Source organism: Bufo bufo, chromosome 1 (genome assembly GCF_905171765.1).
Source record: "Bufo bufo chromosome 1, aBufBuf1.1, whole genome shotgun sequence".
Classification (NCBI taxonomy): Eukaryota; Metazoa; Chordata; class Amphibia; order Anura; family Bufonidae; genus Bufo; species Bufo bufo.
In genome coordinates, this window is record NC_053389.1 from 524,534,562 (window position 1) to 524,549,574 (window position 15,013).

The 15,013-nt window shown below is 43.1% G+C and overlaps 1 protein-coding gene across 6 annotated transcripts in view; it reads right to left on the reverse strand.

The window, feature by feature from the left end:
• Positions 1 to 9,243: 9,243 nt before the first annotated feature.
• CADPS2 (calcium dependent secretion activator 2) overlaps positions 9,244 to 15,013 on the reverse strand; it is a 786,809-nt gene continuing 781,039 nt past the window's right edge. For all 6 annotated transcript variants that reach the window (XM_040411689.1, XM_040411674.1, XM_040411680.1 and 3 more), the window contains one exon: positions 9,244 to 9,891. In XM_040411689.1, coding sequence (XP_040267623.1) covers positions 9,721 to 9,891 — 171 coding nt within the window. In that variant the 3' untranslated portion in view covers positions 9,244 to 9,720. The remainder of the gene's footprint in view (positions 9,892 to 15,013) is intronic.

The window sequence follows — 15,013 nt, forward strand, 5'->3', positions numbered from 1 at the left end:
GCCCAGCCACCACTACTTTTCCAGGCGAGCAATCCCTTCCCTGCACAACCCAGTGGGGGACAAAATCAGGTGTGCACTGCGCAACGCCATCTGTGGCAAGGTGCACCTCACTACGAATACGTGGACCTGTAAGCACGGTCAGGGACGTTATATCTCCATAATAGCACACTGGGTAAATTCAGTGGCGGCTGGGCCTGAGGCAGATAGCAGTTTGTCGCATGTCCTTCCACCACAGAGGATTGCAGGGCGCTTCAGTTTGCCTCCTGTTGCTTCCTCCTCCTACTCCGCTTCCTCATCCGGTCAGCGTAACACCTTCACCACCAACTTCAGCACAGCCAGGGGTAAATGACAGCAGGCAGTTTTAAAACTTATCTGTTTGGACAAACCCCACACCGCACAGGAGCTGTGGACGGGCCTTGAACAACAGACCAATGAGTGGTTGGTGCCAGTGAACCTCAAGCCCGGCCTGGTAGTGTGCGATAATGGGCGAAATCTTGTAGCAGCTCTGGGACTAGCCGGTTTGACACACATCCCTTGCCTGGCGGATGTGCGGAATTTGGTGGTGCAGAGGTTCCTTAAAAATCACCCCGATATGTCAGAGCTGCTGCATAAAGTGCGGGCCGTCTGTGCGCGCTTTCGGCGTTCTCACCCTGCTGCTGCTCGCCTGTCAGTGCTGCAGAGTAACTTCGGCCTTCCCGCTCACCGCCTCATATGCGACGTGCCCAGAAGGTGGAACGCCACCTTGCACATGCTGGCCAGACTGTGCGAGTAGCAGCAGGTGATAGTGGAGTTTCAGCTGCAGCACGCACGGGTGAGTCGCTCTGCGGAACAGCACCACTTCACCACCAGGGCACAGTTCTGGAGGATGACGAGGTGGAGGATGAGGAGGAACCTTGTCCACAGCAGGGTGGCACCCAGACCAGCTCATGGCCATCACTGGTGCGTGGCTGGGGGAATACAGAGGACAAAGACGATACACCTCCCACAGAGGACAGCTTTTCGTTGCCTCTGGGCAGCCTGGCACAAATGAGCGATTACATGCTGCAGTGTCTCCGCAAGGACCGTAGAGTTGCCCACATTCTAACTTGTGCTGATTACTGGGTGGCCATGCTGCTGGATCCCCGTTACAAGGACAACGTACCGTCCTTAATTCCCTCACTGGAGCGTGATCGTAAGATGCGTGAGTACAAGCGCACGCTGGTAGACGCGCTGCTGGTGGTATTCCCACTTGACAGCGGGAGCACAGTGGAAGCACAAGGCAAAGGCAGAGGAAGAGGTCGCCAACGCAGCTGGGGCACCGCCACCACCTCAGAAGGCAGGGTTAGCATGGCCGAAATGTGGAAAAGCTTTGTCAGCACGCCACAACAACCAGCACCACCAGCTGATATGGAACGTCTTAGCAGGAGGCAGCATTTCACCAACATGGTGGAGCAGTATGTGTGCACACGCCTACACATACTGAATGACGGGTCTTCCCCCTTCAACTTCTGGGTCTCCAAATTGGGCACATGGCCTGAGCTTGCCATTTATGCCTTGGACGTGCTGGCCTGCCCTGCAGCCAGTGTATTATCTGAACGTGTGTTTAGCATGGCAGGGGGCGTTATCACAGACAAGCGCAGCCGCCTGTCCACAGCCAATGTGGACAAGCTCACATTCATTAAAATCAACCAGGCATGGATCCCACAGGACTTGGCGTACCTTGTGCAGAATAGACATATATACCGGCCTTAACCTGCCATTGTTATACTACAGTGCAATTTCTCATTCTTGTATTTGGGATATTTCACACTCTTTTGGAGTGTACCCTAATAAAAAAAAAAATATTAAAAACAAAAACCAGTGTTGGCTACCTTGTCCTCCTCCAACGCCGCTTCCACCGCCTCCTCAAACTCCTGCTTCATATGGACCTCCACCTCATAAATCAAATTTTTTTATTTTATTTGTACGTATTTTATTTTATGTCATTTCACTAATTTGTCTGTTACATTTTCAGGTGAAATTCACCAATTTTTGGGTGTGATGTACCACTGATATACCTAGTAGACAGTTTAAAAAAATTCACTAATTTGTCTGTTACATTTTCAGGTGAAATTCACCAATTTTGGGTGTAATATACCCCTCCTCTACCTAGTTGACAGCTTAATAAATTTCACAAATTTTTCTTTTACATTTTCGGGTGACATTAAACAATTTTTTTCTGTCATTGACCATTGCTCTACCAAGTAGACAGGTTAATAAAGTTCACTAATTTTTCTGTTACATTCTTACAATTTTGGACGTGAATAAACCCCTGCTCTGCATAGGTGACAGGGAATAAAATTTCAGAAATTCTTCTTTAATTGATGCGCGCCACCTCCTTTCATTTAATGCTTAAACTTTAACAAGTTGTCCCACATTTGCGCTTCAATAATTTGTCCCACATTTGCGCTTCAATAATTTGTCCCACATTTGCGCTTCAATAATTTGTCCCACATTTGCGCTTCAATAATTTGTCCCACATTTGCGCTTCAATAATTTGTCCCACATTTGCGCTTCAATAACTTTTCCCACATTTGCGCTTCAATAATTTATCCCCCATTTGCGCTTCAATAACTTTTCCCGTATTTCCGCTCGATCAAAATAAAATTTCATCCATTTATCTCCCTTGGATGTGGTCTCTCTTTCTCATGCTCCCTCTCCGGCGTGGAACCCTGATTCGCCGATAATCGTGATCAACATGGCAGGCTCAGAAAAGAACATCGAAAGTTGATAGAGAAGATATCCAAATGGATGGTGGACGTCACAGGGACGTCCGATCAGGCAGAAGTTATCTAGAGTCAACAAAGCGGTAGCAGGTCCTGTCCTGGCTAACGTTTCCAAATCCAAAATACCACAGTGACATTCCCTATAATTTTTTATTAATCATTCCAATAACAGGGCATCTTAAGAGTCCTGTATTGTTATTTATCGTCACTACCGAGTCGGGAGTGGGTAATTGCCGCCCGCCCCCTCCTTAACTTGGAAGCTTATGCTTCAATACTTTGTCCCACATTTCCGCTTGATTACATTTAATTTCATCCATTGACCTCCCTTGCATGTGGTATCCTTTTCTCAGGCTCCCTCTCCGGCATGGAACCCTGATTCCCCGCCACCCGTGATCACCATGGTAGGTGCAGAAAAGAACATTGAAAGTTTATAGAGCAGATATCAAATTGGATCGTGAACATCACAGGGACATGCAACATGGTGGGGCAGTATGTGCGCACACGCCTACATGAACTGACTGACAGGGGTCAGCCCCTGCAACTTCTGGGTCTCCAAATTGGGCACATGGCCTGAGCTTGCCCTTTACCCCTTGGAGGTGCTGGCCTGCCCTGCAGCCAGTGTATTGTCTGATCGTGTGTTTAGCACGACTGGAGGGGGTTATAACAGGTTATATTTCCCAATGTTTTGGGGTGTACCCCAATTTTAAAAAATAAATTTAAAACAAAAAACCAATGTTGGCTACCTCCTCCTCCACCTCCGCTTCCACCTACACCGCCTCCTCAACCTCCAACTACATATGGACCTCGTCCTCCTAGATCAAGATTATTATTTTTTATTTTTACGTATTTTATGCTATTTAAAGTAATTTCCCTATCCACATTTGTTTGCAGAGCACTTGCCCTGCACATTTTGCTGGCATTTGCAGCCCTCTAGCCCTTTCCATGACATTTTTACAGCCATTTTAGTGCTCAAAAGTTGGGGTCCCTATTGACTTCAATGGGGTTCGGGTTCAAGTTCGGCCGAACCCGTCGAACCAGAACATCCAGGTGTCCGCTCAACTCTAGTTAGAACTTATAATACTGGGGGGAGGGGTTGGACCAATGAATGTAATTAACACATTTATTCAAGTACAGGAGGCAGCGAATGCCGGCGGCGGTATCACATACCCGGCCTCAATAACAGGACATGCGATCCGCCGAACCGCGGCACCTGAGGGGTTAATTTCTGCGGTTTGGCCGATCGGATGACCTGTTATTGAGGCCAAGTATGTGATACCACTGCTGGCACCCGCTGCCTCCTATACTTGAATTAATTACATTCATTGGTGGTGCAGTGGCCACAGCAGCTCCTCTTTACCTCCTTGCTATCTTCCAATTGGTGGCAGCGGCAGCCGCATCACAGTGGAGAGGGAGGGACTCCCTCCTTCTCCACTGTGCTAGTGAAAAGAACATGGTAGGCCCTGAGAGCGGCGCATGCCATGTTCTCTATTAGTCTGCACAGCTGCTTCCCATCTCCACCGCAAGAGCCGCACTTAAAGCGGCAAAGAGCCGCATGCACAAAAAAAATCCAGAAAATAACCTTTAAGGCTCCATATAAACCAATAGCTCAAACACACTAAAATCCATATGTATTATTTGGGGGTTCAAAGATTCACTTATTTCTAATTATCAATATGAAACAGCCTGATTATTATACATCTCCATGATCAGCACTGGATATACAGTGCATTAATTCACTGTACATAGCTTGCAACACCAGGATGGACAAGCCATAGGGTTATGCAAATCTATTAAGTCGCAGGTGTCACTGAGATATGCAGATGATCAAATTTTCAAGCACCTAGCTCCAATCTGTGGCATGTGGGAGAGACTTAAAAGCAGACTGAAAGCAAAGTTTTTTTGTCACATGAAAATTCAAAGATTGGATCAAATTGTGTGGGATGCTTGTATGATGCCTCCTGTTCATCAATGTGCCAGGTATCACCATTTGTCATAAACAGAAGGGGACATAATCCTTGAACTACGAGACCTTAGTTCATCACTTAGCAGATTGCTATGCGCCTAGGCCGAGATGTCAGCTCTGTTCAACGTTGTTTGTCCCGGCGGTTGGGAAAACAACGACAAACTGGAATGACAGCAGAAGATGAACAGAGGTACCTCTGTAAGGACGGATCATCTGATTAGAAGAACTATTCTGTACTGCAAGTTAAATTGGACATCACGTTCCAAGCCTAAGGTCTAAACAGACCATCAGAAGACATTTGCGCAACATTAGGGTACAATCTAGACATTCAGCTACAGGTGTTCCATTGACCTTATGCACCCCCTCTCAAAAGCTGTCATGGTGCATAGCAAGGATGGAATGGAGGTCTGTCCTCTTTAGCAATGAGTCCTGCTTTTGTCTAAGATGCAATGATAGCTAGAGATTGGATACCACATGGCCAATTCCATGAAGATGCCTTCACAAGGAAATGTCACTCCGGGTCTACTCTCAGGAATATGGTGTGAGATGGCATAATGTACGGCAGACAAACTCCTGCAATCTTCCTTTCAGGTACACTAATGGAAGCAATTATACGATCATTTCCCCAAAGTGTCCTAGGAGCTGTTTCAAAAGGACATAGCAGCATGAGCAAAACACTGCATGCGTGGCCTAAACACGATATCATTTAAGCACATCTGGAAGGTCATTGGTCAGCAATTGCAGAGGGATGCCAGCTGTGGACCTTGATGATTTGCATGCCCAAGTGCATTCAGCGTGGCAGAACATTGCTCAAACAACAATTGATAACTTAATTGATAGCATGCCAAGATGTCTGCAGTTTGCCTTAAGAAGCATATGTGAAAGCATGGGTTGTTCTAAAGAAAGTTTGTGAAATTTATTTTCTCCTAGATATTCTAGGATCAACTGTGAGTGTTATTATTGCAAAGTGGAAGTGTTTAGGAACCATAGCAAGTCAGCTATCAAGTGACAGACCATGTAATGTAAGGTTACAGAGCAGGGGTGCCAAGTGCTGAGGATCATAGTGCATAAAAGTTGCCAATGCTCTGTTGACCTAATAGCTGCAAATCTCCTCTGAAATTAACATTAGCATAAAAACGATGCGCCGGGAGCTTCATGGCATGGGTTTCCACGGCTGAATAGCTGCATGCAAGCCTTACATCTGCAAACACATTGCCAAACCACATCACCCTGACCTCAATCAAACATCTTTGGGATAAGATAGAACAGAGATTGCAAGCCAGGACCTCCTAGCCATCATCAGTGCCTGATCTCACAAATACTCTTCTGGATAAATGGTCTAAAATTCCCATAGATACACTCCAAAGTTTTGTAGAAAGCGTTCCTGGAAAAGTGAAAATTGTTTTAGCTGCAAAAGGGGAGGGGGGTAACTCCATATTAAGGCCCATGGATTTAGAATGGGATGTAGGTGTCCTAATACATTTGACCATAAAGTATACTTTTGTGAAATACGCCATTTATTTTATTACCAGCTTGTAAGTCAAAATATATTTGCACATTTTCCACTAATTAAGTCCTGTAGATATAATAATTCATATCAAAAGGATATGTCATAAATGTCAAGAAGTGCAAGTCCCACCTCTTCTTACATGCTTCTAGCATGCTTACTTGGCTAATTTCTGAACTCCCAAAGAAGTGTTCCAAGCTGCACATCCATGGCAACCTCCCCACTCTAAGCAACCGTAAGATGGGGATCAGAGCACACACATTCTCGAAATAGGTGCAGGTCTAAGAGGTAGGACCCACACTTATTGGACATTTATGGCATATCCTGTGAAAATGCCATAGATATCCATATGGGAAAGACCCTTTAAGATCACCAAATTTTACCCTTGCATAAAGTGAATAGGAGCAGCGCTACAGTAACCAGCTCTGTTCACAACAAAGAGGACGTAGCTATGTAGTTCCAGCACCGGAGCTAGTGCAAAACAACTGATTGCACGTGCCATGAGTCGGACCCTCGCCAATCTGATATGGATTACTTATCCTTAGAATAAGCTATTAATCGAAAATTCGCAGAGAACTCCTTCAAGCAGCACAGTGGCCTCTTCATTCTAAATTGTGGGGGTCTCTGCAGTCTGCCATATTGATCTGCAAGTGATGGCATATTCTAGCAATATCAAATTACTTACTTTTGTGGGAGGGGTTCTCTCTATTTTTCATCTCTATTTTTAATTTTTTATAAATTCTTAATAAAGTTCTTAGCTGGTGGTGGTTCCACTGGAGTTATGCAGGGGCGCTGGCCTCTTCCTAACTTCGGCGGATCCTCCGCTAGTTCTAATGTAAGACAGCTTCTGAGCTGTCTTACATTTAGACCTTTTTCTAAGCCTGAAACAGGCGTAGACAATGGCAAATGAGACGGGTCCGCCGTGCTTATCAGATATTAATGGCATATGTAAGTTTTATGGTACCACATGGAAGTGTTTAGTATGACAAGTGGCACTCACATCAGAAAAGATGGTGTACCCCTTAGCTGGACAGTCTAAAAGTACACCAAATTTATCAAAGTGGATCATACAATATGATGAATTGGGTGCATCTTTAGACACTTATACACTTATGGTTTGACAAACTTTGCGCCAAAATTTGTTACACACCGGTGTATACTAAGCCATGCTCCTTTGTCAAGCAAGATGCAAAAAGTGCCTAAAACACAATAACGTTGGAGCAAAGCATGTAAGGGAGTTATTAGCTTAGTAAGGCCTCTTTCACATGAGCGTGACGGATTGGCTCCGGATGTGTTCAGTGAAACTCGCACCATTTTGCAAGCAAGTTCAGTCAGTTTTGTCTGTGATTGCGTAAAAAAAAATTTCCGTGCGGGTGCAATGCGTTTTTCACACGCGTGAAAAAACTGAAGGTTTACAAACAACATCTCTTAGCAACCATCAGTGAAAAATGCATTGCATCCACACTTGCTTCCGGATGTATTGCATTTTTCACCGAAGCCCCATTCACTTCTATGGGGCCAGGGCTGCGTGAAAAACACAGAATATAGAACATGCTGTGTTTTTCACGCAACGCAGAACTGATGCGTTAAATAAAACCCAAAAAAAAAAAAAACACTCAAGTACACAGACCCATTGAAATGAATGGATCAAGATTCAGTGCGGGTGCTATGCGTTCACGTCATGCATTGCACCCGCTCGGAAAACTCGCTTGTGTGAAAGAGGCCTAAGTCTCCCCCATTGTTTAGTGATATCACCATTTGTGAATAGATCATTCTATTAAAATACATTAAATAGGTGTGTATGAATTCTGTGAACTTTTTAGTATGAAAAAAATAGCATAAGCCTAACATCCCAGTCAGAGCAGTATCTCTATGATTGGCCACCTTCAAACAGTAAATATTTGTCTCATATAGGGCCAGGAGCATAAGGGTACTTAACAGGTGCCATTTTGTTTCTGTTTGGCGGCTTTGGTAATTTAGCAGTATGGTAAGTGTTTTGTAGAACTTTTGTTAAGTCCTGTCATTCGTAGATTTGTATTTATTTTTTTGTTGTTTTGGTACCCAATGGCATTTTTTGTGCTTTAAATGTAGTGTTGCCATGTGACCCATGTTGCCATCTCATATGTATAAAAAAATACATTTTTTAGGACTGATTAATTGAACCACACAGTATCAGCTGAAAGATTTAGAGCAGGGCTTTCTCTAGTCAAACACAAGGGATGAAACTGCCCAAAGTGATAACCTTTCAAATAGGGATGCATGAGCAGAGGGTTCCTGTAGTGATCAAGCAGAGCATTCAGCAGGTCTGAGGAGAAGCCAAATGTGACAAGCAAACTGAGTTCAGTTTCCATTTAGTGAGACAGGACAGAACAGAACAGACATTGCTGCAGAGAGCAAGGTGAGAAAGCTAGACACCAGTTATTAACCTCTCCAATACCCTAAACTAGCAGGGCATGAAATGGGGTTTCCAGTAAAAAAAAATAAGATTTAAAAATATAAAAAAAATTACATCCACAGATCCCCTGTTGCAGCTGTTCTGTCACCGTTGCAATCCACCCTGTTCTTTACTTCTTGGTCCCAGATCCATATGACAGAAATGCTAAGAATGGCCCTCTCAGCCAATCAATGGCTGTAGCGGTGACTTGCTCCAGCCAGTGATTACCTGAGTGGGCCTTTCTTAGCATTTCTGGCAAGTCGAGCTGGGACCAGGAAGCAAAGAACAGCGGAGATCAGAGCAACAGTATTGTTTTTTTTGGTCAGTGAATATAAAAAGGGGGACAGGCTTCTTTGAATGTTAGTGAAATTTTGAGACAGTCCTGCTTCAGAGTGATACTTTTGATACATTTTAAGGATGATATAACCTCATTTTTGTTAACACACAGTATAAGATTCTGCATTCTTAAAATATTCTCAAACATTACCTGTAGCTTGTATTAAGATTGTCAGAATTTCCAAAAACCCATAACAATTAACTCCATAAAATATTGGGGGCTACATCTGTGAACAGGTTATCAAATTTTATTAAATATTATATAGATACAAAATGATCAGAACCAATGGGTTGATGGAATTGCAAGATATAAGTATATATTTTCATGTTACACGGTCTGAACAATGAGGTACTTGAAGTATGACCACAAGGATACTAAAATGTCCCAAATTCTCCTGTGAAAATGCCAGAAACACAGTGCAGAGTAATTGCTAGGACTTCATGTAGATGTAATAATATATTTGTATCTTTTTTGAGCTTTTCAGCTAAGTCTCCTGGCAAATTTTGCCGGGGAAGATTCTATCAAAGACATAAAATTGTGATCTGTATGACACTAACCCTACATCATTACAACAATGTCCCACTATCTTATCAATACTAAAATTCCTTGGCTATTAAATTGCACTGGAAACTGGACATATCTATGAACAGGTGGAAACAACTGGGACTTTGTATAAGATAAAATATGTACATATACAAGTAAACAGGCTGGGATGAAAAAGGAAATATTAAGCAGTCACTCTTCTTCATCATCACTGTCCTTCATTGAAATTCCCTGGAGTCCTCCCCTATCAGACACAGCCATTGTAGCCTCTTCCATAGTTAAACGGTTGTGAATAGTCTCATATGTCTTATTATTTAATGTGCCATCCAGCACTCCCTGCAGCCTGAAGTCTCTGTAGATTTTCTGTACGAAAGAGAGGAAAAAGAGTATCACACATTGACTTGCATGTCATAGCATGTTTACATCACATTTCTCACTATATTTACAGTGTCCAAAGTCATAGCAACACTTCGAAAAAGGAGTAAAAAATAAATAAAAATGTTTGTGCAAAAAACCATACAGCCTGTAAGCTGTAATTTACTGTATGCAACACCTGTACTGTTTGTAAGCATCAATAAGATGACTGTATGAATCTCTATACATATGATCTATATTTCACTATACACACTTATCTTGAAGTCCAGAGATACTGACTGTATATAAAGAATAAAAAGGGAGATCTTGAGGTCCAGAGATATTTAAAGAATAAAAGGAAACCCATTCCCTTGTGACATGGGAATATCAGCTCTTGCTACCAAATACTGCACTTTGTAGAAAAATAGACTTAGTACATCTTAGAACAAGGCTAGGACTACACAGCGACATTACATTTAATGACTGTCAACATACTGCGACTGCAAACAAATTAGGTTTTGATTGCAGATCACAAGTTGCATGCGACTTATCTACAATATAGCTGTATTTTTGCAGCCAACTCACAACTCTAAAATAGTTTCTCATCAGCAAATTGCAGACAAGTCGCACAAGTAAGATTGGTTTTACAACTTTTCGGACACTTGCTGACCGGCAACACATTGCTCTGTAGCCCCAACCAAAGGCTCTCATAATCATCCAAATTTCTCCATAACATCATAACCCCACTGATTTAGTTGCCTCATACCACCCCATTTGCTTTGCCAGGCGACCTCCTACATTATAGGCAAATTTTAAAAAGTGAAAATTGGTGGGAAACGGAGTTTACTCTGTAAATATCTTCTATCCTCGTTCTGTACTTTATTACGTTACTCTCATGCTATGGACAAATGTTTAATTCAGCTATCATGTTCACATATTAAATGAAGAATAAATAACCTATGCCTTTAAAAAAGAAGTCTGTTGTATGTTTATGGTCTTATATACATTATTGGTTATTCCAGCTTTTTATAAGTTTTTAAATCCCCCTGCAGGACCTGTAGAGTCAAACATACTTACCTGTTCCCTGCTACTTGGTTCTGGCAGCCACAGTCCACTGGTCTGTTCGCTGCACTCTGATCCTCAGATATAAACTTCCAATATGGACAGGATCATGTACTCTGATGCAGTCAATGAATGGCTGCAGTGGTAACGTGTGTGTGTTCCCCCCCCCCCCCCCCCCGTGTTGGCACTTAAATACAGGTGAAACTCGAAAAATTAGAATATCGTGCAAAGTTCATTTATTTCAGTAATCCAACTTAAAAAGTGAAACTAACATGTGAGATAGACTCATTACACGCAAAGCGAGATATTTCAAGCCTTTATTTGTTATAATTTGGATGAATATGGCTTACAGCTTATGAAACCCCCAAGTCACAATTTTGAGGTACCCTTTGTTCAGGGGGTATGGATTCATTAGCTGACTAGAGTGTGACAGAATATTGAACCTTTTCACAATATTCTAATGTTAAGCTCCATTAATGCAATTCCTTTTAATTTGCATTACTGAAATAAATGGACTTTTGCACGATATTCTAATTTTTCGAGTTTCACCTGTAAGTGGGTTTTGGGCTACAGTTTGGGCACTCAGTCTTTAAAAGGTTCACCGTCACTGATCTACTGAGTGTTACCAGAATTATTATAACCTGTCACTAAATATTTTTGAGGGTAGTCATGAAAGCTCAAGTCAGGGGCGTAGCTAGAAATGCATGGGCCCCATAGCAAAAAAAAATTATGGGCCCCCCCCCCCCCTCTGTGCCATCCACAGATCCCCCTCCCCTAAATAGTGCCATCCACAGATCCCCCTCCCCTAAATAGTGCCATCAACAGATCCCCCTCCCCTAAATAGTGCCATACACAGATCCCCCCTCCCCTAAATAGTGCCATACACAGATCCCCCCTCCCCTAAATAGTGCCATCCACAGATCCCCCTCCCCTAAATAGTGCCATCCACAGATCCCCCCTCCCCTAAATAGTGCCATCCACAGATCCCCCTCCCCTAAATAGTGCCATCCACAGATCCCCCCTCCCCTAAATAGTGCCATCCACAGTTCCCCCTCCCCTAAATAGTGCTATCCACAGATCCCCCTCCCCTAAATAGTGCCATACACAGATCCCCCTCCCCTAAATAGTGCCATCAACAGATCCCCCCTCCCCTAAATAGTTCCATCCACAGATCCCCCTCCCCTAAACAGTGCCATACACAGATCCCTCTCCCCTAAATAGTGCCATCCACAGATCCCTCTCCCCTAAATAGTGCCATACACAGATCCCCCTCCCCTAAATAGTGCCATACACAGATCCCCCTCCCCTAAATAGTGCCATCAACAGATCCCCCCTCCCCTAAATAGTGCCATCCACAGATCCCCCCCTCCCCTAAATAGTGCCACCCACAGTGCCATCCACACTCCCCTAAATAGTGCCATACACAGATCCCCCTCCCCTGAACAGTGCCATCTACAGTATCAGGTGCCTCTCTCTCCCCCCCCATGTGCCAATATCAGGTGCCAACCCCCCCCCCCAGGTGCCAGTATCAGGTCAGGTGCCAACCCCCCTCCCCCCATGTGCCAATATCAGGTGCCAACCCCCCCCCCCAGGTGCCAGTATCAGGTCAGGTGCCAACCCCCCTCCCCCCATGTGCCAGTATCAAGTGCCCCCCCCCCGCTCCCCCCATGGCAGTAACAGTCGGGTATTAAAAAAAATAAAATAAACACTTCTACTTACCTCCATGTCAGCGATGCAGCCTCTTCCTGTGTCCCTCCCTGTATTGTGTCCCGCCCTGTATGTCCATATATGGAGTCACTGCTTGTATTTCAGAAAAGGTTTCTGCTAGGATTCGAACCCACGACCTTCTGTATCAGAGGCAGAGCACCTAACCTCAAGACCATAACAGCTGCCTTGCTGCTGACTCAAAAATTATGAGACTTCTACTGTTATAGCTGGCTAAGTGTACATCTATACACATGACAGCTGCTCATATATAGAGATATAGCAGAGCTGAGTGTGCTGAGATAGCTGTCATATAGAGATATAGCAGTGCTGGGTGTGTTGGGGCAGCTGTCATGTGTATAGATGTACACTTAGCCAGCTATAACAGTAGAAGTGTCAAATTTTTTCAGTCAGTTGCAATGCCTTCTTTATGGCTGTGAGGGTTAATGCTTTGCCTCTGATACACTGATACATTGGAGGTTGTGGGTTCGAATCCCAGACACATCAGGAGACTTTAGTATATTAGTAAGATTAGAGCACATTAGCGAGGGAACATTAAGACCGCTGCTGTGAAGGGGCCCTGAACAGTAAGACATCGATATTTAACTAACTTGAAAATAAACTGTCGGGCCCCGAAGCAGCTGCTTCCCCGGTAGTTACGCCACCTCCTGGCTGCCTGTGTGTAGTGTCTGTGTGTGTTAATAAAAAAATAAATAAAAAAAATTTGAATGCGGTCGGACGGGCCCCCTAGTGGCGTAGGGCCCCATAGCCACTCCTATGGTTGCTATGGCGATCCCTACGCCACTGGCTCAAGTTCAAGTACAGATTTATATTTAGAAACTCAGAAAGTCCAAAGAATTCTGTTGACCAGACATAGATGTTATTCTGAAGACTGAAGTGTACAAAGATGACAACCTCCAACAGAGCACAGGAATTGCTTAACCTCTTAAGGACTCGGCCATTTTTTGCAAATCTGACCAGTGTCACTTTAAGTGCTGATAACTTTAAAAAGCTTTGACTTATCCAGGCCATTCTGAGATTGTTTTTTCGTCACATATTGCACTTCATGACACTGGTAAAATGAAGTAAAAAAAAAACATTTTTATTTATAAAAAAAATACCAAATTTCCAAGTTTCAATTTCTCTACATCTATAATACATAGTAATACCTCCAAAAATAGTTATTACTTTACATTCCCCATATGTCTACTTCATGTTTGGATCATTTTGGGAATGATATTTTATTTTTTGGGGATGTTACAAGGCTTAGAAGTTTAGAAGCAAACCAGTTCAGGTCTGAAGTCACTTTGCGAGGCTTACATAATAGAAACCACCCAAAAATGACCCCATTCTATAAACTACACCCCTCAAGGTATTCAAAACTGATTTTACAAACTTTGTTAACCCTTTAGGTGTTCCACAAGAATTAATGGAAAATAGAGATACAATTTCAAAATTTCACTTTTTTGGCAGATTTTCCAATTTAATAATAATTATTATTTTAATAATAATAATAATAATAATTTTTTTTCCAGTTACAAAGCAAGGGTTAACAGCCAAACCAAACTCAATATTTATGGCCCAGATTCTGTAGTTTACAGAAACACCCCATATGTGGTCGTAAACCGCTGTACGGGCACACGGCAGGGCGCAGAAGGAAAGGAATGCCATACGGTTTTTGGAAGGCAGGTTTTGCTGGACTGTTTTTTTTTACATCATGTCCCATTTGAAGCCCCCCTGATGCACCCCTAGAGTAGAAACTCCATAAAAGTGACCCCATCTAAGAAACTACACCCCTCAAGGTATTCAAAACAGATTTTACAAACGTCGTTAACCCTTTAGGTGTTCTACAAGAATTAATGGAATATAGAGATACAATTTCAGAATTTCAATTTTTTGGCAAAATTTCCATTTTAATCCATTTTTCCCAGTAACAAAGCAAGGGTTAACAGCCAAACAAAACTCAATATTTATGGCCCTGATTCTGTAGTTTACATAAACACCCCATATGTGGTCGTAAACTGCTGTACGGGCACACGGCAGGGCGCAGAAGGAAAGGAATTTCATACGGTTTTTGGAAGGCAGATTTTGCTTGACTGTTTTTTTTTTACACCATGTCCCATTTGAAGCCCCCTTGATGCACCCCTAGAGTAGAAACTCCCAAAAAGTGAACCCATTTTAGAAACTACGGGATAGGGTGGCAGTTTTGTTGGTACTAGTTTAGGGTACATATGATTTTTGGTTGCTCTATATTACACTTTTTGTGAGGCAAGGTAACAAGAAATAGCTGTTTTGGCACCGTTTTTATTTTTTGTTATTTACTACATTCATCTGACAGGTTAGATCATGTGATATTTTTATAGAC